Here is a 26515-nt window from a genome sequence, read left to right as displayed (position 1 = left end):
TGAATTGAATTAGAGGATAAGGATGATTTGGGAAGAGATGCACATACAAAATTGGAGAGTGAGATCAGGTCCCTGTTGAGGAACATTAGGATGTATAGGATTTAGTTAAAATTTTTGAGACATCAAGTATAACTACATTCATATATCAGTGGGTCCTGGTGCATTCAATCAAGAAAGGCAAGGCAACCCACTTATACCAAATGACGAACCCTGAAGATAAAAAGGAAACAAAACCCTAATTCATGACTTTCCTGATTGTTTTTCCCTTCTTAGAAGTGACAAATTTTGTTCATTCTTTAACTATATCGTGTGACTGTGGGTTGTTAATCTCCAAACTTAGCATGGAAATCATTTGAGGCCACCATCATTTCCACAGATAATGATAACTACCAGATCCTGCACAAAGAGTGTGCTGGGTAATAGTGAAGTGAGTGACTTTCTGTTACAGAATCTACTACATAATCATGAGTTCTTCACCTATCCAGTCTGTGGAGGATCCCACTAAAGAAGACATCCAGAAGGAGGAAGCAAAGGGACTTAAATCTCCCTCCCCACCACGGAGCAAGTTGGAAGCATTCCTGAGGAAAGAACTGGAATTCCTGGGGGTAATCATTTCGTGGAGATTCAAGTAAATTAAATGGGGCCAGTATCCCTGGCAAGGTACCAATATTACCATATTAGAAAGAAAATTCTTCTAACTCAGGAGCTCATGCTAAGGAATTGCTGTTGGATTCCTCTAGAAGGTTCTAGTTTCATTATCTGCCGACACCTGGAGAAGAAAATGACAAAAATACTCAAGTGTGTTTCTACTCTTAAAGGAAACTAATGATCTCTTTTTTCCCATTTTTACCACTTCATTGAACATTCAATGGTTTAAACTGAAATGGACTTTAAATCTTAGAAGAGAGAATCTCAGAGCTTTAAAGCATCTTAGAACAGAAAATGTCACTGAGCTGGAAGAGATAGCAAAAAAAGAACATGAAATTTTAAAGCTGAGAGGGGCCTTAGAATATAAAATATTAGAATTAGGAGGGGTCTTAGAACAGATAATGTGAGGTGATATAGAATGCCAGATTTAGAAAGTACATGAGAATGCAAAATGTTTGAGATAAGGGAAAAAGTCTTTAGGATTATCTAATACAATTCCATCAAGGCATCACCAATCCATATTCATCGATGCCTTAGCAAAGAAGAATGCATCTGTATCATCTCCTTTAGTACTTTTCAGTGATTAATCAGTATTCAAGATCCATTACTTACGTCTTAACTAGTTGTGCTGAGGAAAAAGTACCCATCCCAGGAAATGTTTTCCCTTCTCAGTGTATTTCTTTCCTTGCAGGTAGCTCAGACCATGATTGGTCTTATCTGCTGCTTCTTTGGAGTAATTCATGAATTCATTCAGAATATTCTAAATTCTAAGACGTACTTTTTCTCAGTCTTCCGAAAGGGCTATCCAATATGGGGAGGATTACTGGTAAGTCTATTTAAGTGAGTCAAACTCAATCCCATGAACACCTTTAAAGTACCTTATATGGCTAAATCTCAGTATCACCTTCTTATACATCCTCTATCTTCACCTTATCTGTCAGAATCTTAGGTTTGAATATTTTTCATCATTTGAAATATGGAAAATACTCAGAATGTCTTCTGAATTCTCCCATTGAAACAAAAGGAAGGTCATTTCTTGCTTGGTATTCTGAGATTCATGTTCTCCAAAAAAAATGCAGCATCAAAAAAATGGTTTATCATTTGCTGTCTTCATTATCATTCACACAATTAACCTACCATGCCATGTGATAGCACACTCCTCCTCCATTACAAATTCTGGAATTAGCATGGAAAAATAAGTAGGAGAAAAAAGATAGTGTGGCATAGCGAAAAGAAACTTGAATTACATCAAAAGAGCCCAGATTTCACCACGTCTCTGCCACTTACTACTTGTAACATATTGGGCAGGTCACTGAGACTCTGGCTGTCAGTTTTCTCATGAATAAAGTAAAAACTTTTGAGAAAATAGCAAAACTAATCCCTGAGCAATTCTAATGGTCTGTCTTGGTCCCAAAGAAGGGAAAAGGAAATACATTTTTCCCTTCTCTACAGAAGACAAAGAGGGAGGGAGAAAGGGAGAAAGAAAGGAGAAAAGAATGGAAGGAAGAAAGAAAGGAAGGAAGGAAGAAGGAAAGAAAGAAAGAAAAGAAAGGAAGGAAGGAAGAAAGAGAGAGAGAAAGTGAGGGAGGGAGGAGGAGGAGAGAGAGAAAGAGAGAGACAGAGACAGAGTCAGAGAGAGAGAGAGACAGAGAGACAGAGAGACAGAGAGAGAGAGAGTTGGAGGAAGGAATATTGCACATACTGTCAGACTAAGTTGGTGTGAAAATTGATTTTGATGAATCACTTTACACACCCCATTTCCCAGCCAATATACATACTTTTTAGTTTTACTCTTTTGTTTGTTTATTTGCTTTGTTTTGTTAAAAACGGAGGGATGACTCTATGAGCAGAAGAGGGACATTCTGGGAAATGAAAGTGATATAAAAAAACAACAGATCAATAATAATGCAAATTAAATAAGAGTTGGGGACCAGAAAATTTTAAGGCCCCTTCCAATTCTAAATTCCTATTATTCTATAAACTGGCATTCAACTCAATTCTCTGGCATGAACTAAAAACTAAAAATACCACCACAGACCCTCCCAGTCCCAATCCCTATGAACTTATACAGGCTCACTCCCTACATGCACATTTTTATGCCCCTCCCTCACATTTTCACTTCCAAGGTCATCAAGCTCTATACTTACCCTAGCATGAATAGAATCATTAGTGATCCTGCACTGAACACTGAAAGCTTCCTCCCCTAAATGTGTGCACCAGTCACAAGACTTTCTATCAGTGCAAAAGATAGCCAAAGAAGTCTCTCCTCTCCACTGTTATTGCTTCATCCACTTCACCTTAGTCTTGTTGCCAAGCCATCCTCTGTCTCCAAATCAACTAACACCAGCCTCAAGGCTGTGTGCTAAATTTGTTAAATAAGATTGTACAGTCCATTTCTCACCAGATTCTCCTTTTTCCCTTCACAACTGTATTATATCCCCAGTTCTAGACACATGACTTTCAACAGTACATATATTTTCCTGAATATAACTGCACATGAATCACCAGTAAACAGAAAGGGGCCTCAACTTAGTCCAACAATTCTGTGCTCTCTGTGGCTTAGGCCCTTTGCACTACCTTGGAGAAGCAGACAAAGGCTTTTCTATGCATGGACAGTCCTGCTCTCCACAGCAGACAGTAATAAATGAGTGTCCAACGAGTGTGCTATTATAAATGATGTACCAATCAGGAACACAGCGTATGGATGACCATAATCTCAAAACCCAAAGGCTGGTGATCTATAAAGAGAAGCTAGGAGTCTTCAGGAAGAAAAGAAGGTTGGACTGAGAGTCTTCAGCCATTTTGACTAACAAATCCATTCAATAAATTGAGCCAAAATATAGCCTGTCAGTTTGGAGAATGGTACAGTGGAAAGAAAGGGTATGGAACGTGAAGTCACAGAACCTGAGTTCAAATACTGGTTTTTCTTCTTATTGCCCTTTCAACCTTGGACAAGTCACTTATCTTATCTGGGACTCAGTTCCTAAATGTGTAAAATTAAAATCACTCCTGGATCTTGTCCTATGCTCTTATACCAACAAAGGATATCATATTATTATACCCAGTAAGATGTTAGTAAAATTTCTAAGTCTCAAAAGTGATCCAAAACCCAGTTTTCTTGCATACATAAAATAGCTAGAAAAGTGTGAGGGAAGTGGAGCAAAAAGCATGGTGTATATAATGATACATTTAGAGTCAAGAAGACCTGTTCCTTAATGTGTGAGCCTGAACAAGCTTTATCTGAATTAAATACACAAGCTTTATCTGAATTAAATACAAAGAAGTTTGACAGGTTTAAGAAATTTGCTAAAGGAAAATGTCACTGTTCCTGCTGTCTACAATACATAGCCCTCCTGTGCTTTCCCTATTTTTTGGATTAAATGCCAACATCTGGGTGTGTCTTTCAAGATTTCTCTCAGCTTTAACAACCTTTATTACTATTATGTGTAAGACTCCATTCTAGAGGCTGAAGAAGTGAAGAAAAAGATAATACAGTTTCTGTAACTGTATAAGACTCAATGGACTTAAAGTCTAATAATGAAAATACAGCTGAAATTGGAGGTCACACCCTCAGGTAACCACCACAAACCACACCTGGGGCAAGTGGCAGAAAGTATAACCTCATTTTCTGTGGGAGGAGGAAGTAAAGAGGAGGGATGAGACAGGGATGTTCGGAGACTACCTCCTGCTGGGCAGGGTTCAAGGACATAAAGGATAGCATAAGGGTGAGGGAGAGATGGTCCTCATCATATTGTAGGGCTTCACACGAGCCTGCCAGCTGGTAGCTTCACATTTCCACTTTTCTTCCTCTGTTCTTCCTTTATGCTATTTCAATATTGCAAGTGCTATAACTCCCCTGTCCTCTAAATTTGACCCCTTCTAAAGTAAGCATTCTGGGGCTTTGGACCAGATACCTCACTTGAGGCATAGCTGTGAGTTAAGATGAACGGTATCTAAAGAGATGAAAAAATAAGGGATGCTATGATGGTGGAGAAGGACCAATGCAAACAAAGTTTTTTCCCTAGAAAATTTTGAGAAGGATCAAATCCTTTTTTACTAATAAGGAAAGGTAGAAACATGTTCAGAGAAATAGACCAATGGCTTGGAATTCTAGATGGGCAGGTGAGATATGATTAGCACAATTAAAGTTCATGATAAAATGATCCTGTTGGTTCTCACTGTGAAATATATTGGGTACTAGAGTCATCAGCACATGTCCTTCCCCCAATTTCAATTATCTTTTCTTTAATGATAATATTTACCTTCTCTGCATTTCCAACATTTAGTTCTGGGATGCTATGAATCATCAGGCTAGTATCTGAGGCCTTAAAAATGGAGTGAGTGAGTTGTTATGGTTTTATAGTATGTGGGAGAAGTGAGGCAGGCAGTCAACTTTCAGTGACAAGTTTTATTTTTTCCTGTCTTGGATAGTTCATCATTTCTGGATCTCTGTTGATTGCATCTGAAAGAAAAGGCACCAAATATCTGGTGAGTAAAGGCACTGTCCTTTTTTGTCACTGAGAATGTAGGAAGAAATCATGATCAGTGTAGAAAAAGAAGGTCTTCAGGAGAGTGAAGAAGTGTATTAGTATAGTATAGTATAGTATAGTACAGAATAGAATAGTACAGTATAGTATAATATAGCATAGTGATATCTGTGGAAAAGAGTATTTGTGAAAATGAAACATGGAAATACACCTGAAAATTTTGTTTAAAGAATGATCAATCCTCTCTTTTCCACAGGGCATTGTATCTACACATACCTCTGTATGTCAATTTGCTCCAAAACATCATTTATTGAGTCCCTTCTACGAAACATGGCATCCAGTCCCAAATGCTCAATCATTCTCTTTGGCTATATGGCAGAAAGTTTAGATATTATCCAATCTAATCCTCCTTCTTTTCCATAAAATTAAAGTGATCCCCTTAAAATGGAATTGACTTGGTCAAGGACACCTAGGGAGCAAGCAGCATAAGTGAGATTTGACACCAGAGAGTGAGCTCTTTCCACTTTGGAAAAGGTTAAAGTAGGAAAATGGATCTGCCCAAACCAGATGGTTCAATGACTGTTGTAATTGTGTCTCAGGTACAAAGCAGCCTGGTGATGGCCACTCTCAGTTCTGTGGTTGCAGGGATTGGAATAGCAATGGTCTGGTCTGATCTGAAGGAAACATCTTCTATTTTTTATGAATGCCAGAGTGAAGAAGTTGGGGATTTTTGCTTTGCAGTTATTTTTTTAAGTGTAAGTGATTCTCATTGAAAAGTTAAAATGCAAGATAGATAGAAGTGATTGTGGAACAGTGAAAACAAATAAAATAATTTAAATTTTAAAAAAAGCTAAAATGCTATTAACTTTCTTGGAGTTAGAAAATTCCTTCTTTTTTCTTCATAGTAAGAATAGTTTTTAGGCCTTAAAGTCATGGAAAACACTTGGAGTGGTGCTCTGTGCGTGTATGTAGACATGTGAGAAATCAGCTGCTGTAAACACCACAAAGACCCTGCTATGATGAAGTGGAGAAGCCCTGATTATATTGGCCTAACTTCTAAGTTACACTAACTATATCCCTTTTGAGGCTATGGTACTGAAAGCAAGCCTGCCTTCAAAAGTTGACAGCATGTAATCCTTTAGAATGAATCTGTCCTGTGACTCTGTTTTCTAACTGTCTGACAGGAGATTGCAGTCATGGTCTTAATCCTCACTGTCCTGGAGTTGGTCATTGGTATGTTACTCTCTATCAGTGAAATAATTGGAAAAATAGTGGAAACATGGATGGCAAAGGTAGGCTGGTGGTAAATGGTGGAGTGTCTAGAATGCAAAACTAAAAGTCTGAAGTTCTTCAAAATCAAAAGTTCCCAGAGGTTCTTGAGCAATGTAGAAGCATGGCAAAATGGTACCTTGGAAAGCAAATTTTGATGTCAACAAGTAAAACACATAACACTTGTGGAGGAGAGGAAGAACTAGGGAAATTCATGGAAGGTTCATCACTCTCTTTCCCAAATCAGTGGACTTCTGAGGATACAGATCATGACATCATTTCAATCCTCAAAAAAAAATGTGGAAAATATACATTGGTTCCTTTTCCCTTTCCAACCTTTCCCAGCCCTCATTGGCTATTATTCCACTACTCATACTCTAGAATCTAATATCCAAGACTTTCTTCTGTTCCTCACTCATGGAGCTCCATCTCCCTTCTCCATGCCTTTGAATTTGCCATTCCATATGCCTCCCTCCTTATCTCTTTTTTTGTAATTTTTTAAATATTTTACTCCCTCCTTATCTCTGTCTCATAGAATCCCTCTTTACCTTTAAGATGCTGATTAGATATCGTCTTCTGTGAAACCTGACTTGACCATCCAACTTCTAATGCCCTCTCTTCCAAATGACCTTGTATTTAACTACTGTGAAATATGTGCTCATGTTTCTGTGTCTATATGATACACAGAGGCATAAAATATTGGTGCAGAGAAGTATAAGATCCAAATACAGAGAAGTATAAATTGAGAGCAAAGGACTCACATATGAAGTCATTTAGCGTTATACAAAACAAAATACAAAAAAATGAATTCTGTGGCATAGAACAAGAGCTAGTGAGAAGAATCTGAGATTCAGAGTTATCGGTATTATTTGTAGGTAATCAGAGTTAAATGACTTGACTGGGGACACGGAGCTAATAAGTGTCTGAGGCCAGATTTGAACTCAGGTCTTCTTGACTCCAGAGGTGGTGCTCTATCCCCTGCACCACCTAGCTGCCTCTTAGAATCAAAGTTAGAAAAGTTCAAGTCCTAGTTTTACTATGTACCTGAAGTATACCCTCAAAAATCAAATGAGATAATATGACTTTTAAACCTTAAGATGTCATATAAATGCAAGTCATTATATGAAATAATACGTATACAATAATTAAGTTTGTAAAGCTCTTGTATTATGTCAGTTGATCCTCATATAATGATGTAGAGTAGATGATATCACTCCAATTTTACATATGAGGGAACTAAGTTTGGAAGAGGTTAAGTAACTTGGATTCAAAGACTTCTGAACCTTCTTTCAGTTCTAAGGCTGTGTGCCTAGGATTTAACAAAATAAATCAATAATATAAGATAATAAATAATCATGACTAAGTACCAAATACATAGCAGGAGTTGTATTGAGCGCTAGAGACCCAAAGACAACACTGAAAGAATCTCTGCTTTGAGGAATGTATAATATAGCCCAGGGAGACAACATACATTTATATATTTATAGGAATTTACATACATTTATAGGAATACATTTATAGGAATATACAAAGTAGATTAATGAAACTGGGGAAAGCATTCTAGAAGTTGAGAAACATTCAGAAAGGCATTAAATAATGCCATAAAATAACAATATCTTTTAAATAGAAGATGACATTTGGACTGAACTTTAAAGATCTCTCTCTCTTTCACTGTCATCTATGTATCTGTTCATCTATCATCTATCTGTCCTTACAAATATCATATGCAGACTATATATAGACAGATATGCTATCATCAATAAATATACAAATATACAAAAAACCCCACTTTCCTACCTTCTTCCTTAATCTCACTACAGTGATCACTCCAATCTCTCCCTCAAGATAGTTGTGCAGACATAGCGTTGATTTAAGTCTGGGAAACAAGCTAGAATTTCTGGCCTAGAAATGCTTCTAGTAAGTTGATGGGGGTGGGGATATAGGCCTTTATCCCCCATGACTGGAATCTGCTCACATAGAACTTCTCAATGTAGTCTGAAAAGGTGGGGATGGTAGAATTATGGTGGAAGACAGACAATAAAGATGGGCTATCAGTGATAGCCTCAGAGGGACAAAAAGAGGAGGTTAAAGAATTCAACCTGAACTGGAAATGGAGGAGGGTTTGACCAATGTGTGCTTTTCCCTTAGCATCACAAAGCTAGCCATGAAGATTTTTATGAAGAATTATCCATTTATTGCCCAACTGATGAAAACGTAGAGCTACAGGAAAGAAGATCTATACCCACTGACCCAAAAGACATGAGAAGCGAATCCAGGGAGTCACTGAGTTCAAGAATATATCAATCACCAGAAGAGCTCCAGAACATTTAGTTCTAAAGACCAGCAAATGTCTTAAGACATAGTATATGTATATGGTACTGGACTTGGATTTGATTACCTGAATTTGATTTCTGCCTCTGTCTTTTACTTTCTATATAACTTTAGTCAAGTGCCAACCTCACTGGCCCACAATAGTTTCAGTTGTGTATGACTCTTTGTGACCCCTTTTGGGATTTTCTTGGCAAAGATACAGGAATGGTTTGACATTTCTTTCTCCAGCTCATTTTATAGATGAGGAAACTGAAGCAAACAAGGTTAAGTGATTTTCTCAGGAAAACTACACAACTAGTAAAATGTGTGAGGCAAGATTTGAACTCAGGAATATGAGTCTTCCTGACTCTAGGCCCTTTGCTATACCCACTGCACTACCTACCTTTCCATGACCTTGGTACATATTTTGCCTGTAATCCTTGCTTCCTGTGTGAAGTCACTGACCCATTGTAGTATTCGATTTACTCTTCTTTAAAATGAAAGGGTTAAGATATATGATCTCTGAGATACCTTCCAGAACCAAATCTGTATTAACCAAATCTGAATTAAGATTGTATTTAAATACAAAGGAAGAACCCAGAAGAACATTTTAGTCTGAGAAACTGCAGCATTTGAGCAGATTTGGGAAGAGGAATGAAATAGGTGAAAACTGATCAGGAGATTAGACTGACTGTTTCACAAGAACACATGATGGTAATTAAGATTGAACAACATTGAATGAATTAAGAGACCCATTAATCATGTTCTGAAGGTTCTGTGCATTAATCATTCTTGATCCTTCCCTCTGCTTCCAGCACCTTGAGACTTGATGAATTGTTCCCATTTGGTATAAATATTACTTTCCAATTACTCACATTCATTCTATTTCCTTCCACTGTCACCCCCTCAGTTTAGCCCTACTTCACTGCATTATTGGATTACTATTGCAACAGTTTCTTAATTGCTCTACTTGTTTGCACCCTTGCCCTCTTCAGCTCATGGACAACAAAGCTGTCAAAATATTCTTCCTTATATTTTTTATCCTTTCATATATCTTGTAAGTAGATAGTTATTTGCATGTTATCTGGCCCATTGTCATATGAACACCCTAAGAGTGAAGATGGTGTCTTAACCCTTTTTATGGCCAGTACTAACTAGAGTTTCTGGCACACAATGAGTGGTGAATAAATGCTTATTGAATGACTAATTTATTCCTAAGGCACAGGTCTTATTATTTCATTCTTGCAAACAACTATTATGTATATATGTGTGTGTGTATGTTTCTGTGTGTGTGTTTGTGATAAATTAAAAAATAATCAACAGAAGGAAGGTTCTAGAATAAAGAGGAGCAAGGAAAGGCTAACTATAGAAGATGAGATGTTTACGTAAAACTTGAAAGAAGCCAGTGAAGCTATGAGGCAGAAACAAGAAGGGAGAATATTCCAGGCAGGGGTACAGCTATCAAAAATGCCCAGAGTTGAGAGATAGACTGTGTTATTCAAAAAATGTAAAGATGTCAGAATCATTAGATCACCGAGAACATGTAGGTGTATAAGGTAGCCTAGAAATGTGGGGGAGGCAGATTATAAAGGTTTTGAATGAAAAACAGATTTCTTTTTTGATCCTGGAGTTGTTGGGGAAAATTGGAATTTAAGTAGGGAGGTGGTCAAATATGAGGTTTAGAAAGATCACTTTGATAACTGAGTGAAAAATGAACTAGAAGAAGCTTGTAGAAGGGAAATCAACTATCAGGATATTGAGATAGTCTATGCTTGAAGTGAAAGGGTCTTCCAACAGAGTGGTGGCAGTGAGGGTTTATGTGAGAGATGTTATAAAAGTAAAATTGACAGGATTTGGCAACAGATTTGATATGGGGGAATAGAGATAATAAGGAATAGAGACAAAAACTCGAGGACAGGCAGTGGGGAACTTGACTAGAAGGGGATTTTCTTGGCATAGTTTCCAGAGAGGTTCTTTTTTGTCCCCTCTTGAAGAGATAAAATCAATTCCAACTCATCAAAGGCATCATCAGCTATGAAGACTGATAAATTATTCTTAGAAGATATGGCATAAAATGATCTCAAGGAAGTTGATGGTGACAGTCACTTGAAGCTAAAGATTAAATTAAATTCCCCTTAATTTAACATTCTGATAGATAGTCATAGACATTTTATGAACATTACTTTTTAGACAAGCAGTTCTAACAGCAGCAGCAGTAGCAGCAGTCTCAGGAGCTCTTAGTCCAGAGACAGTAAGGGCATCAGAGAATTTGTCAGAAAGAGACTCTTTGAAAAGAAGGAAAAAGAGACTCCTTGCTAGCACTAGATGCAGCTGGTGCTGATTGACTATTGACCTATAAGGAGGTCTGGGTTTCAGTTCCAGGGCAGAATGAAGTCCTTCTGGTCACAAAGGAGCATGATCCCTAATTTCAGTTCCATGACAGAGAGGAACTCTAGTGTTTGTGGCTGAAAGGGAGAAAAAGCCCTTTCTGAGTAAAGACCAGAGCACAAAACAGGACAGAAGGGACCACACTTCTCCCCAGATCATACTGCCTTGGAAGCACTGAAAACTTGCAAACCTCCAGAACTAGCTCTACAAACAGCATCATGAAAAGCCTGAAGCTTAGGACAGTGCCTCCCCCACCCAAGTGAGCACAGAGCAACTACAGCATAAGGTTCAAAGTCAAGAAATAAGTTAGAAAAATGAGTTAACAACAATAAAGGAATTTGACCATAAAAAGTTATGGCAGAGAAGACTGGGACACAGACATAGAAGACTGGGACACAGACATGGAAGACAACAATGTGAACACAGTCACAAGTCGTGCCTCAAAGAAAAGCATGAATTAGACCCAAGTCCAACAAGAATTACTAGAAGAGTTAACAAAAGAGGTAAGAGTATCAGAGGGGAGATTGGGAAAAGAAATGGGAGTGGTGCAAGAAATTTATGAAACAAAAAATAACAAATATCACCTTAAAAAATTGAACTCTCCTAATGGCAAAAGAGGCACAAAAATTCACTGAAAAACTTCTTTAAAAGTAGAATAGGACAAAGGGGGAAAAGGTACAAAAATTCACCAGAGGAAAAATCTCCTTAAAAAACAGAATGGGTCAAATGGGAAACAAGGTGCAGAAGCTCACTGAATAAAATAATTTCTTAAAAATTAGAATTGAACAAATGGAAGCTAATGACTCCATGACATATCAAGAAACAAAGGAACAAAGTAAAAAAAAATGAAGAAATAGAAGGAAATGTGAAATTCCTCATAAGAAAAACAATTGATGGGAAATAGATCAAGTAGAGATATTTTTTTAAATTATTGGACTCCTAAAAGCTATGATCAAAAAAAAGTTTAGACATCATATTTCAAGAAATCATCAAGGAAAATTTCCCTGATATCTTAGAACTAGGAAGTAAAATACAAATTGGAAAAATCCACCTCCTGAAAGAGTTGAAAACTCCAAAAAATATTATAGCTCAATTCCAGAGTTTCTAAGTCAAGGAAAAAAATATTGCAAGCATCCAGAAAGAAACAATTCAAATGTCATGGAGCTGTAGGTTCACAGGATCACAAAAGATTTAGCAGTTTCCATGTTAAAGGAGTGGAAGGATTGGCATGTGATATTCTGGAAGGCAAAGGATTAAAACTAGGATTACAATAAAAAGTAACCTACACAGCAAAATTGAATATAATCTTTTGAGGAAGGAAATGACATTTAATGAAATACAGTACTTTCAGGTATTCCTCGTGAGAAGATCAGAACTGAATAGAAAATTTGACACTCAAACAGAAGACTCAAGAGAAGATAAACATGACAGAAATCATAAGAACTCAATAAAGTTAAACTGCTTACATTCCTGCATGGAAAGATGATACATGTAAAAGTCTACACAGACAGAGGGCATGGGTGTGAGTTAATTTTGGGGGGATGATCTAAAATAAAGGAGTGAGAAAGAGGAATGCCCTGGGAGAAGGAGAAAGGAGTGGTAGAATGGGGAATTTTTCTTACATAAAAGAGGTGTGTAAGGAAAAGCTTTTACAATGGAAATGGAAAGGGAGAGGGTTAACCCTCATTAAATTTGGTTTAAAGAAGGAAGAATATGGTGTGTATATATATATGTGTGTGTGTGTGTGTGTGTGTGTGTGTGTATGTATATGTGTGTGTATACATATATATGTGTGTGTATGTATATACATACACATATATATGTGTATATATGTAATCAGCTGGGTATAGAAATCTATCTTACCCAATAGGGAAATATGATGGGAAAAATAAGAGATGTGGGGGAGGGAATGATAAAAGGGAGGGCAAATTAAGGGAGGTAGTGGTCAGAAGCAAAATAGATTTTTGAAGAGGGATAGGATAAGAAGAGCAAGAAAAGAATGAGCAGAGGAAAATAGGATAGAGGGAAATTCACAGTAATCATAACTGAATGTGAATGAATGAAACAGAAGTACACAGCAGGATGGCTTAGAAACCAGAATGTAAGATGTTGTTTACAAGAGGCAAATCTAAAACAGAACGACACACATAGAATTAAAATAATGAGCTACAACAGAATCTATTATGCTTCAACTGAAGTAAAAAAGGCAGGGTAGCTCTCATGATCTCCAACAAAACAAAAGCAAAAATAGACCTAATTAAAAGATACTATCAAGGAAACTACATTTTGCTAAAAGGCACCACAGATATTGAAGCAATATCAAAAAAATTTTATATCAAGTTTCTCTGACAAAGGCTTCATTTTCAAATATATAGGAAACTGAGTTATTTTTTAAAAACGAGAGCCATTCCTCAATTGATAAATTGTCAAAGAATATGAACAGGTAGCTTCAAAAAGAGAAAGTAAAACTTTTTATAGTCATACAAAAATGTTTGAAACTATTATTGATCAGATAAAGGCAAATTAAAATAACTCTGAAGTATCACCTCACACATCACAAATGACAAATGCTGGAGGGGATAAAAGAAAATGAGTACACTAATAAATTGTTGTGGAGTTATGAACTAGTGCAATCATCCTGGAGAACAATTTGGAAATATGCCCAAAGGGCTATAAAACTCTGCTTACCCTTTGACCCAGCAATGCTAGTACTAGGTCTACAACCCAGAGAGATCAAAGAAAAAGGAAAAGGACTTGTTTGTGCAAAATTATTTATAGCAACTCTTCATGGTGGCAAAGAATTGGAAAATGTTCATTAATTGGAGAATGGATAAAAAAGAGTTGAGGCATGAGACTCTGGGAGAGTACTATCGTGCTCTAAAGAGTGACAAGAGAGTAGTTCCAGAAAAAAAATAAACATGGCATGACTTACGTGAACTAATGTAGACTGAAATGAGAAGAACCAGGAGATCATTGTGCAAGTTGCAATAATGATCAAGTGTGGAAAACCTGACCACCCTGATCAATACAACTATCCAAGACAATTCCTAAGGACTCCTGATGTAAAAAAGCAATTCATCTCCAGAGAGAGAACTAATGAACTCAATGCAAATTAAAGTATCATTTTCATGCTTTTTTGCCAGTTTTGTGATATGTACATATATATATACATAAATGTTTTGACTGATTTCACTTGTATTACTGATGTCATTTTGCTTGTCTCCTCAGTGGATGGGAGAAGTGTGAGAGGGAGAAAGGGAATAGAAAAAATTTAGGACACGTACTTTAGAATGTTAAAACTCAGAAGGACCTTTGAATATAGAATATCAGACCTATTAAAACACTTAGAGTGTAAGACATAGAATGTCAGATTTAAGTTCCTACAAGAAAGAACAAAATAAATTATACCTAGAAAAGAATTTAGAACATAAAATTTAGGACACTAGAGAGGAAGCTAGAGCATATAATGCAACTTATTAATGCTAGAAGATAGTCTCGATATGTTGATCTTGGTATTCTGAACCTTGTGTTCAGGGATCCCCCAAGGCATTTTTGATTAGATGCGTGGGAGCTCATGAACTTGGACAGGAGAGAGATATCTTTTATTTACAATGTAATTAGTTCCCTTTTTTGTTTGTTTGTTTTATGCATTTCAAAACATTATTCTGAAGGTGTCCATTGGTTTAATCAGATCGCCAAATGTGTTCATAGGATATGAAAAAGATTATAACCCCTGATCAAATTGAAGCCTGTCTCTTTACTGAAGAAGAAAACTGAAGTTTAAAGAGCAAAAGTGAATTGACTGAGGGGAGACTATACTGGAACTAGAACTGCAATGCAAGTATCCAGCTTTCCAGTCAATTCCCCTTAGTGTCCTACAGCAGGCTGCCTTTGAAAGATGCTTCAGAATTAATTTCTTTCTTCCATTTGGGAGTCTAGTTTTCTTTCTCCCTTTGTCGTCGGCTATTCAGGAGCTTTCCAAGAAATGTTAATTCTTCTACAGAGTATTCCAGACTCTAAATAGACACAATTCTTGCTACATCGGAAGTAAATGGGGGAAATAAGCATTTATTAAGCACCTCATATGTACCAGGAACCATGCTAAGTGTTTTATAAACATTGTCTCATTTGATCCATTTTACAGTTCAGGAAACTAAGACAGACAGAGGATAAGTGACTTGCCCTGGATCACATAACTAGTAAGCATCAGAAGTCAGACTTGAACTTGTACCATTGGTAACAAAAGACAAGTTGTTCTTCAGCATTCATTTTTTTTTGAGGACAATAAGAATGATCTAGAAATATAGGCCTCCAGAATCTGTAAGGGTAATTCTGTTTCTCAAATTAATTTTGCTTGTAATGGGCAAAAATAAAATGGCTTAAATTAAATCAGAGGAACTGCCTGGGAATTTGCTTACACATAAATATTTTTTGACTGTATCTATTATCTACACCATTTGTTAGTTATGTTTTTAGAAAAGAGGAAGCAATAGCAATAGATAAGCTAGGAAGCTGCTTGCAAACAGGACCAGGCAAAACTTAGAACACAGTGTCTCTATGGGAGAAGAGACATGTCCTTCCTGACTTGCAAATAAACTTGCATAGGAATATAAATATAATTTTAATCTTTAGGCCCATGAGCTGAAAAAACAAGGAAAATTCTTATCAATGTGTGAAGTCTATTCTTTTTAAGCATGCCAATTCCCTTGAAGACTGACTACTTCCCAGAACACTGAGACCAAAGCCCTCTGCTGTGTGGTATAGTGGAAAATATCCTGGGATTTCTGCTCAAATTTAGCTGTGACCATAGGCAAGTAATTTCCCTTCTTTCAATTTCAATTTCCTTATACATTTAGTGTGTTTAATTCTTGTAATATATATCTGAGGAAAAGTGATATATAACATAGGGAGAAGATAGATAAGAGTGTGGTAGAGTAGAAAGAACGATAGATTTGTAGGCAGAAGACAGGTTCTAATTCAACTTTTATTCTAAAGTATTTGGGTGACATTGGGTATGTTACATATTCTCCCTTGCCTCAGTTTCCATCAATCAACAAACATTTATTAAGTGACTACTATCAGTAAGACACTGACAGTGAGGATATTAATATGAGTAAAATAATATTTCTTCATAAGAAACATATATTAGTGGAGGCGATAACAATCAATACATATTTATATGCAGAATGTGTGTATATGAGCGAAGAATATAAATATAGCTAACTACAGAGTACTTTGGGAGGGAAGACAGAAGCAGTAAGGAGGATCAGAAAAACTATGGCTCCGCCTTGATTTCAAATTCTTCTGAGTTAATATAAGTCCCAAGATTGTTGAGGGAGGTGTTTCCCAAGAAGTCCCTTTGAGGGAATACGCAATTTTCAACTTATGTTGGAGAAGAGTGCTCTACATGTCACAAATAACAATGATGGCAAGGTGTATGGTTGGCAGTCACAAATAATCATAGTGAATAAGTGACAAACTGTTAATGGGAGCTATTGAATTTTGGTTAATTTGGATATTTGGCTTAAAACTTCAAGAGATTCAATTGATAACCTATTTTGTTTTTAATTGGTTATTTTTTTATCATTAAAGGAATTAAGATAGATCTAAAATACATAAAAATCCAATTTGGTCCTAAAGAAAAGACTTCCAAGCTGCAAATTTTAGAAAATTGTGTGCAATAATTTTTTTCTCTTACAATTTTGTGTGTGCTTTTATGTCTTTGCAAAATGTTCAGAAAAACCTTTGGCCTGGGTCACGTTTAGAATTGCAGCTAGATTCTGCAGCCTTGAATGATTTCTAAGGGGGAAAAGCAGCCAGCCATAAAGATCACTGTAAAAAGCTACAACCAAAGAGATTAGAATGCTTGGGAAGATTCATGAAGTTTCATAATTTCTTACTTGAAACATTTCTCCTAGATTTCTGTAATCTGCCACCAAACTCCTTGCCCCCATAAGCAGAACTATCTTCCCACTTTAGGCTTTCAGAGGGAGATTAAGTTATACACAAAAAAAATCTACAAGATACTTTCCATCATTTCAGAACTGGATATGTTGGAATCACAGAGATAAAGTCAAGTAATCAAAGAAAGGAAAACCTTTTCCTGGTTTGTAGAAATTTGTAGTATTATAAATGAATTAGAAAATGAATTTTTAACTGAAATTTAATACATTCTCTGTAAATTTCCAAATTATGGTAACTGCTAAAAACATCTGTGTAGATTTTGGAGGTTTGTAGACTTCCAAAAGTTAAGCACCTCTCTCCCCTTGATTTGTAATTGGGAAGGTGATGTGAGAATGTTTAACAAAATTGAGATAAATACATTTGAGGCAAGCACTAAATAAGGAATTCCCCCTCTTCTCTTTGTCCTATCTGATGAGGCACTTAGCAAAAATTAAGAAATGTCAAAACATCTTAGCGATTTTGGGAGCACTTCTCTGTTGATTTTAAGGAAAAATAAAAATAAGACTTTGAGAGTGAAAGTGTATATCACATTTTCCCTGGAGCCCAATAGAGCTATTGTTTGAAGGAAGGCAATTAGTTTGAAAGTAATCCCAGGATGAAGAAAACAAAATTAGATGCGCTGGAACTTAATAGCTACCTCTTGTTAACCCTTCCTTGAACATGAAAGGAGAAAAACTTGTTTTGATCAGGGAACAACTTAAAAATAAATGAAATTTAATAAAGGTATGGTAAGTGAGATTTATAATAAATGAAGATTATTAAACACATATATATTTAATATAAATAAATATATTTATTAATTATAATAAATGTCTAACCTTACCCTCAGCCATGTGAGACCACCTACCTTACTCCACCTTCTAGCCTGAACCCAAACTCTGTTATGAATAAATGAGCAAAAGAAGAAGTTGACTAGGAACTAGGAATGTCTTTTGAAAAGGATAAAGTAGAATTTTCAAAGCCTTATCCAGCAGGATTAATTATTTAAAGAAATTAGAAGCAAGGCCACAAAGAATTCAACTAAGTGGTACAGTAGATAGATTGCCAGATTGGAGATAGGAAGACATTCTCCTGAGTTCAAATCTGGCCTCAGATGCTTACCTGCTGTGTGACACTAGGCAAGTTACTTAGCTCTGTTTGCCTCAATTTCCTTAACTGAAAAATGATCTGGAGAAGGTAGTGGCAAACATCTTTAGCATTTTTGCTAAGAAAATTCCAAATGAGGTCATGAAGAGTCAGACATGACTGAACTGACTGAACAATAATATCAAAGAATATTAGACAGAAACCACACATTTGTAAGCTCTTAGAAACCCCCCCCAAAATTACAATTAATTGAAATTGTTTAAATTGTTTTATTAAATTGCAAAGGAGAAATGAAATGAGTAAATATTTGTTACTTACATAGTTTGAGATATGACTCGGAAATGCATTACTCTGCTTCTGAAAGACCATCTCAAGGGAATACTCCCAAGTCTTTAGAATTTTATGAGCTTCAAAGCAAGCAGATGGGAATGTGAGACTGCCACTTGCAATCCCTCCTCATCTTTCACTCCGGGTTAAAACTAAAAAACTTCAGGGAAAGAGAGTGCCAGGGTAGATTATGAGCATGAAAGAGATTGATTTAGCTCTTGGGTAGTTTTTGAAAGAAAATAATAAAAAGTTCATGGAAAAGTGAAAGTGTTACTGCAAACTTTGGAAAATGTACTAATTGTTAACTCTGGGCTCTACATTTTAAAACACAGGTGCCTAATTGAGATTTTTATTTTGTGGCTGCAAATTCAGATTTGCTTTGGTTTGTATTTGTCTTGTAACTAAACTATGATGTGGTGAATAGTGTTTTTTAATTAGTTGTGACATCAAATGTAAAAAAAGCTTTAAAATACATGGATCAGGGAAATCTAATTTGTTTTGGTCTCACAAATTTATTGGTGTATGACCTTAAGCAAGTAACTTTACCTCTGATTGCATCTGCTTCCTAATTTGTAAAGTATTAGCTCCCACCTCCCTGGGCTGTTGTGAGTATCCAATGATAAAATGATTGTGAAACACAATACAGTGCCAGGCATATGGTAATCAATATATAAATGTTGACTATTATAATTTCATTAATTGGATGTAATTGCTCCATACTTGGTAGCTCTATACCACATTTTAGATGTGACTAGTATAAAATGTCAAAGATGATCAAATAAATCATTTTCTATGTAAGATTACTTGCAAAAATATTAGACTGAATTGATATCATCTGACTGGTAATAAATTTTGTTTCATGTTTTAAATGCAAAGTATTATGTACGTTATTATATTTCTAAAATGTTTTCTTATATCATGGAATTTGAGAAACCATTGTATCAGAAATGCTGTTAGATGAGTAACATTTTTTTTCTAAATTTGGATGCTATTAGATGAAACATTAAGTTTTTAAAAGTATGTAATAAAAACAGATATCTGAAAAGCTGTTAATTATTTAATGGGATGTATTTTGTGTTAAAATAGATAATATTAATTTGCTGTTTGGGGAAAGACAATTGCACAGACCCTTTAAGACATTTTTTTCTGTGAGGTCCTTTGAAACTTTACATTCAGGTTGAATCATAACATCTTCTCAGCCCTACTGACCAGATGTAAAATTCTACAGTACTGAAGTTTGAGATCCTGTAACTAAGAAAATAAGATTTCCTCTCCCATTCCTTATGAAAAGAAGGAGAGGACTTACAAGTTTATTATAATAAAAGAGTGAGTTTTTATCTGAAATTATTTGGCAGTGAAATAAAAATTATCAGAATGTTTAAAGTGGTTTAAAGGTGTAATTTCAATATGTTAATTTGAGTCAAATTTCATGTATTCACTCTATGTGCAATTTAAAGAATTCCAGAATGTTTTTATTTTAATTTACAAATGAAGGATAAATTAAATGTAACCGTTAGGAAACAATGAGAAATTAATTATATTCAAGCCCTAAGCTGTGATTAATGAAACTTTGCTGTTTGAAGCAAAAACTCTTGAGACTATAATTTGACACTGTTTTGAGTTTTGAAAACCGTCTGTCCCTAGAAAAAGTTGAGGAAAGAACATCTGTGTGATACATGGTATAAGGTAATGACTTAGTTTTCCCATGGTGCTATTTCCTTTTGGAACAGGAAATTTTTTCTCCTGGTTAATTCTGAGTCTAGCTCTGTTACCTTGTGAAAAATATGGAATTTTGTATGTGATTGGCTTTGAACTGTTTTTAGTGGGAAATTTGGTCTTTGAGGACATTAAGTTCTCAAAATTGGATTAAGGATTTTACATATAAAATTGCATTGATAACTAAAGAAAGTGAAATTATTGTCCTATTTAAAAGTATTTCTATGATAATTTTAAAACACAGAAGGGTTAATTTTACAACTCAGATCCTCATGAGTTTTTTTAGATTCTTATATTACATACAGAGTTATGATTAAAAAGAAAAGAAACATCAAGTGATACGTAAAAAAATGGAAATTGTCTCAAGTTTTAAGTGAATTATGGGTTCTTAATTTGATGTTCCTCATATAGCTTTGCTGTTAATGGGATAAGAGCCATGAACTAGTTATCAGAAAACCCAATTTAGGAGTTATAATAAATTGTATTAAATCTGGTTATTGGCAGATTTTAGCAGAATTACCTAGGAATATCTATAAGTGACTTGGAACTGGAGAAGGAGAACCCCCTTTGGAGCTGTCCTGAGAATGAGGCCTATTTCAGAATATCCAAGAGAACATATTTCCTGGGATGAAACCACTACTATGATATCTGGGACTCAAAACAAATTGTTCTGATTAAATGGACCTTGGCAGGGGATTACTAAGATACAAGGAGACTTGATGTTATTTAATATTGATGATAATAATATCATCATATTGTTTTTGACCTTTTGACCTTTTCATGATGTTTATGTTTGCTGAGTTTCTTGCTTACCTTGCTGACGTGGAAATCTCCCCTCTCAAAATCAGTCTATTGTGAGTCCTCCAAGTATTTTGATCCGTAGCCTGACTTAGTTTGCCAACAGAATCTATTTAGGGGGTGGAGCCAAGATGGTGGAGTAGAAAGATGCATATACTCTACCTCTTCCCCCACAGCCCATAAAATACCTGTAAAAAATGACTCTAAACAAATTTTAGAGCAGCAGATGTCACAAAATGACAGAGTCAAACAGATTTCCAGCCCCAGGTAGCCTGGAAGGTGAACAGGAAAGGTCTACCATACAGGGCACAGAGTTGAGCAAAGCACAGACTGGCATGGGCCACACAGCTTGATGTGGCAGGAACAGGACCAGGAACAGGCCTTGGAAAGAGTCAGAATCCCTAGCAGCAGCTATAATTCTCAGATCTCTCAACCCACAATTGCTAAAGACAGCTTCAAAGATCAGTGAGAAAGCTTATTCAACTAGGTGATGAGAGAGCAGAGTCCTCGCTTAACCTTGGTCCCAGGTGGCTGTGGTGGCAGAGGAGGAGGAGGCAGCACCAGTGACAGTGGCAGCAGCAGCAGTATCCATTTATGGAGGCCTCCACCTAAAGACACTAGGGGAATTAAGTCATGATCTGGCTGTCAGCCCTGAGTGGAGCTGGTGGAGGCTACAGAAAGGGAATGCTACTTGCAGATCCTGGACAGAAAAGCTTTGGTAGCTCCCAGACCAGAGCACAGGCTGGAAAAGGAGTAAATTCCTCTTCCTTGATTGAGCCACCTTGGAGAAACTGAGAACTTACAGGTACCCAGAGTACACCCCCCTCTTGACAAAAGACTCAAAAGACAAGTAACTGACTGGGAAAATGCCCCAAAAAAGGGAAAAAATAAGACTATAGAAGATTACTTTCTTGATGAACACATATTTCCTTCCATCCTTTTGGGTGAAGAACAATGCTTACCATCAGAGGCCTCCAAATTAAATATGCAATGGTCTCAGTCTGTGGAAGAAGTCAAAAAGGATTTTGAAAATCAAGTAAGACAGGTGTTTAAGTATTCAACTTCCTCTTCTGTTAATCTGGGCAATTTGTATCAAGTAAGACAGGTGGAGGAAAAATTAGGAAAAGAAATGAGAGAAATGCAAGAAAATTATGAAAAGAGAGTCAACAGCTTGCTAAAGGAGACCCAAAAAAAATGCTGAAGAAAATAACACCTTTAAAAGTACGCTAACTCAATTGCCAAAAGACGTCAAAAAAAAAAAACCAAGGAGGAGAAGAATGCTTAAAAAAGGAGAATTAGTCAAATGGAAAAGGAGGTTCAAAAGCTCACTGAAGAAAATAGCTCTTTAAAAATTAGAATGGAACAGATGGAAGCTAATGACTTTATGACAAACTAAGAAATTACAAAACAAAACCAAAAGAATGAAAAAATAAAAGACAATGTGAAATATCTCATTGGAAAAACAACTGACCTGGAAAATAGATCTAGGAGAGACAATTTAAAAATTATGGGACTACCTGAAAGCCATGATCAAAAAAAGAGCCTAGACATCATCTTTCATGAAATTATCAAGGAAAACTGCCCGGAGATTCTAGAACTAGAGGGCAAAATAAATATTGAATGAATCCACCAATCTCCTTTTGAAAGAGATCCGAAAGGAGAAACTCCTAGGAATATTGTAGCCAAATCTCAGAGTTCCCAGTTCAAGGAGAAAATATTGCAAGCAGCTAGAAAGAAACAATTCAAGTATTGTGGAAATACAATCAGGATAACACAAGATCTAGAGGTTTCTACATTAAGGGATCAAAGGGCTTGGAATATGATATTCTAGAAGTCAAAAGAATTAGAATTAAAACCAAAAATCACCAGCAAAACTGAGTATAATACTTCAGGGGAAAAAATTGTCATTCAGTGAAATAGAGGACTTTCAAGTATTCTTGATGAAAAGACCAGAACTGAATAAAAAATTTGACTTTCAAACACAAGACTCAAGACAAACATGAAAAGGTAAACAGGAAAGAGAAATCATAAGGGACTTTCTAAAGCTGAACTGCTTACGTTCAGACATGGAAGGATAATATTTGCAACTTTTGAAATTTTTTTCAGTATTTGGGTAGTTGGAGGGATTATACACACACACACAGAGAGAGAGAGAGAGAGAGAGAGAGAGAGAGAGAGAGAGAGAGAGAGACAGCACAGGGTGAGTTGAATAAGAAAGGATGATATTTTTAAAAATAAAATTAAGGAGTGAGAGAGGAATATATTGGGGGGAGAAAGGGAGAAATGGGATGGGGCAAATTATCTCTCATAAAAGAGGCAAGAAAAAGCTTTTTCAATCGAGGAGAAAAGAGAGGCGGTGTGAGGGAAAAAGTGAGCTTACTCTTTTCACATTTGGCTTAAGGAGGGAATAACATATTCACTCAATTTGGTATGAAAATCTATCTTACACTACAGGAAAGTAAGGGAGAAGGGGACAAGTGGGATGGGGGATGCTAGAAAGGAGAGCAAATGGGAGGAGGGAATAATTAGAAGCAAACACTTTTGCAGAGGAACAAGGTCAAAAGAGAGAATAGAATAAATTGGGGGCAGGATAGGATGAAGAGAAATATAGTTAGTCTTACACAACATGAATATTATGGAAGTCTTTTGCAAAACTATACATATATAGCCTATATTGAATTGCTTGTCTTTTCAGTGGGGATGGGTGGGGAGGGAGGAAGGGGAGAAGTTGGAACTCAAAGTCTTAGGAACGAATATTGAGAATTGTTTTTGCATACAACTGGGAAATAAAAAATATAGGTAATGAGGTATAGAAATCAATCTTGCCCTGCAAGAAAAGAGAGGAGATGGGAATAAGGGAAGGGAGGGGTGTGATAGAAGGGAGGGCATATTGAGAGAAGGGGTAATCAGAAAGTATTGTGGAGTGCGGGGAAAGGAGAGATGGGGAGAAAATTTGGAATTCAAAATTTTGTGGAAATGGATGTAGAAAACTGAAAATAAATAAACATTAAAAAATTAAAATTTTTTAAAAATTAAAAATAAAATAAAAAGAGAATCTATTTCACAAGGGTTGTATATCATTGTTATTTTTCCTAGACTTTGTATTAGCTATTTTGCTAAGCTATGTGAGACGATGCTTCCAAGTGATATTTTCTTGGTGTGTAATCTTGATAGCAGGAGCACATCCAAAACCTTATAAATTTGGCTAATAGATAAGTGATCCATAGGGGCAGTGGGCTGGCTCCCTCTCCCATAAATCAATGGGAATAAATGAAAGAATTGTGTGAACCAAACTGACTCCATTTTGAGACTTATGTTTCACTTTCCTATAAAGTCTACCTTCTTGCTAATCATGAGAGTTAAGTGACATCTTATTTCACATTTGGAAACTTTTTCTCCCTCACAACTTCCAAAACACCTAATATAACTGTTCCTCTCCTGTTTTATTGGATTATATTGCAATGGAAGACTGACCAATAAGATTATTAGAAAGCTAAAACTGAAAAGGGCCTTAGAGATGAACTAATTCACTGGTGCCAAACTCAAATAGGAACAAGGTTAACTGAACAGTACATAAGCATCCCTTCAGGCCACATATTAACTTGGAAAGCAATATATTAATATTATTTCTGTTCTGTTGTATTTTTATTTGTTTTGCTAAATGTTTCCTAAATACTTTTTAAACTGGTTTGGGTCATACTCAGAAGTATTGTGGGACATGTATTTGACACTTTTGATTTAATTCAATTATGTCATTTTCTAAATGAGTGAAGAGAAGCTCATAGGGGTAGGAGTATGAGAGAAAAGATTTCAAGTGAGTTCTCTGACTCAGAATTCAAGGTTCTTTCCACAATAACTTGGGAACACAGGTAGAGGGAGTAGGGCTCCATTACTACTGAAATGACTCAACCTCCCTTCTTTCCCTTTCAGATGGTCCAAATCCTGATTTACCCCGGAAAATTTCCTCTTAGGAATTTTTTTGTTTGTTTTCTTATGTAGAAAGCATACACTTTGTCACATATTCAGGTTATACCTTTTGAGCATGAGTCTTTAAGAGTAGAGTCATTGGAGCTATTTCTGAAATGTTTACCCTCATTCCCTGGCCTTTGGAAGTAAGAAGGAGCATAGGTTCAAGCCACATTGGTACCTCCTCCTAGGTCCTCCCTTCCCCAGTAGTCTCTGGGGTGGGAGGTGAAAGGGCTCATGACAGACTTGTGACATGCCAAAATTAGATCAGAGACGTTGGCCAGATCAGCTCACTTTGACAACTCAAATATCTGTAAATTCCCTTCATGTCACAATCTAATGAGTAACTAACTTTGCATTTTGTATAAGGTACTAGTCTTCAGGGAAACAATATGGTATAATGAGTAAATAATCAGCCTCAGCATCAAGAACTGGGCTCAAGTTCTGTCCCTGACATACTGGTTGTGTGGTCCTAAGTGCCCTTACTCAACTCTAAGCTGCAGGTCAGTTGATGATTTACATTTCTAAGATTTTTCTTACTAGGAGTACCCTACACCAATTCGATTATATATCTAAATTGACAAGTGATAGATATGTAGACAAATAGATATAATTGTTGTTGTTGTTGTCACTGTGTCATTTCAGTAGTGTCTGACTCTTCATGACTCCATTTGGGGTTTTCTTGGCAATGATACTGAAGTACTTAGCCATTTCCTTCTCCAGTTCACTTTACAGGTGAGGAAGCTAAATCAAGAAGGATTACAAGATCACACAGCTAATAAGTGTCTGATGTTGGATTTGAATTCATGAAAATAATAAGTAGATAATAATATAAGTGTGTGTGCGTGTGTGTGTGTAGCCATTGACACCCCCTCACCCTACCATTCCTCATAGAAAATACTTAAACTTTTCATTCCTTGTAAGTGAACACCAGAAGGAACCACAAACTCAAATTGTCCCCCAGGGACAATTGTTTAAGGTAATTTTTAGTTAATCTTTAGGTCTACACTGCCCAGAAAAAAGGAGAGAGGGTAATAAAATGAGTGGAATATTGACAATATCAATCTGCCATTATTCTTATACACAAAAGAAATGTGAAATACAGAACAGTCATGAGTGTGCATTCACATACACACACACCAAATAAATAAACAATGCAGAAACTTAACTTATAATTACTTATAAACCTAGCTTTAAACCTTTAGCAACCACTATACTATGCAATGAGGACTTCCTAACCATATATCCAACACAATGGAGGACTAGTCACTTCTTCCAGTATTCACTGGCTGTCAAAAAACTTCCCAAAGAGAAATTTACTACAGGGAGAGAACCTTTATCACTGTCTCCACATGCAATGACAATAGAAAGTCTAAAAACATAACATTCTCATGAATAAAAATGGGGAAAATTAATCCCTAATGAGCTCACCTAACATTCACTCTGGCAGAGCACACAATTTAACCCATATACTTAAGAGCAGAAATTTAGTCAGCCATTTTACTGCTGCTGTTGTGGTTTCCACAAGCACACCCTGCTTCTCTTTTCACCCTAAA

General features: G+C 36.2%; 1 protein-coding gene across 1 annotated transcript; it reads left to right on the top strand.

The window, feature by feature from the left end:
* Positions 1-464: 464 nt before the first annotated feature.
* LOC140523383 (high affinity immunoglobulin epsilon receptor subunit beta-like) lies at positions 465-9889 on the top strand. The gene is made up of 6 exons (XM_072638291.1): positions 465-605; positions 1340-1474; positions 5080-5136; positions 5735-5890; positions 6320-6427; positions 8553-9889. Exons 1-6 carry the CDS (start codon positions 465-467, stop codon positions 8733-8735), a joined length of 780 nt encoding a protein of 259 aa, XP_072494392.1. The 3' UTR covers positions 8736-9889.
* The last annotated feature ends 16626 nt before the right edge of the window (positions 9890-26515 follow it).

This window comes from Notamacropus eugenii, chromosome 2 (assembly GCF_028372415.1).
Source record: "Notamacropus eugenii isolate mMacEug1 chromosome 2, mMacEug1.pri_v2, whole genome shotgun sequence".
NCBI classification, from domain to species: domain Eukaryota; kingdom Metazoa; phylum Chordata; class Mammalia; order Diprotodontia; family Macropodidae; genus Notamacropus; species Notamacropus eugenii.
The sequence above is the reverse complement of the archived record's forward strand: the minus strand, read 5'-3'. Positions and strand labels throughout refer to the sequence as shown.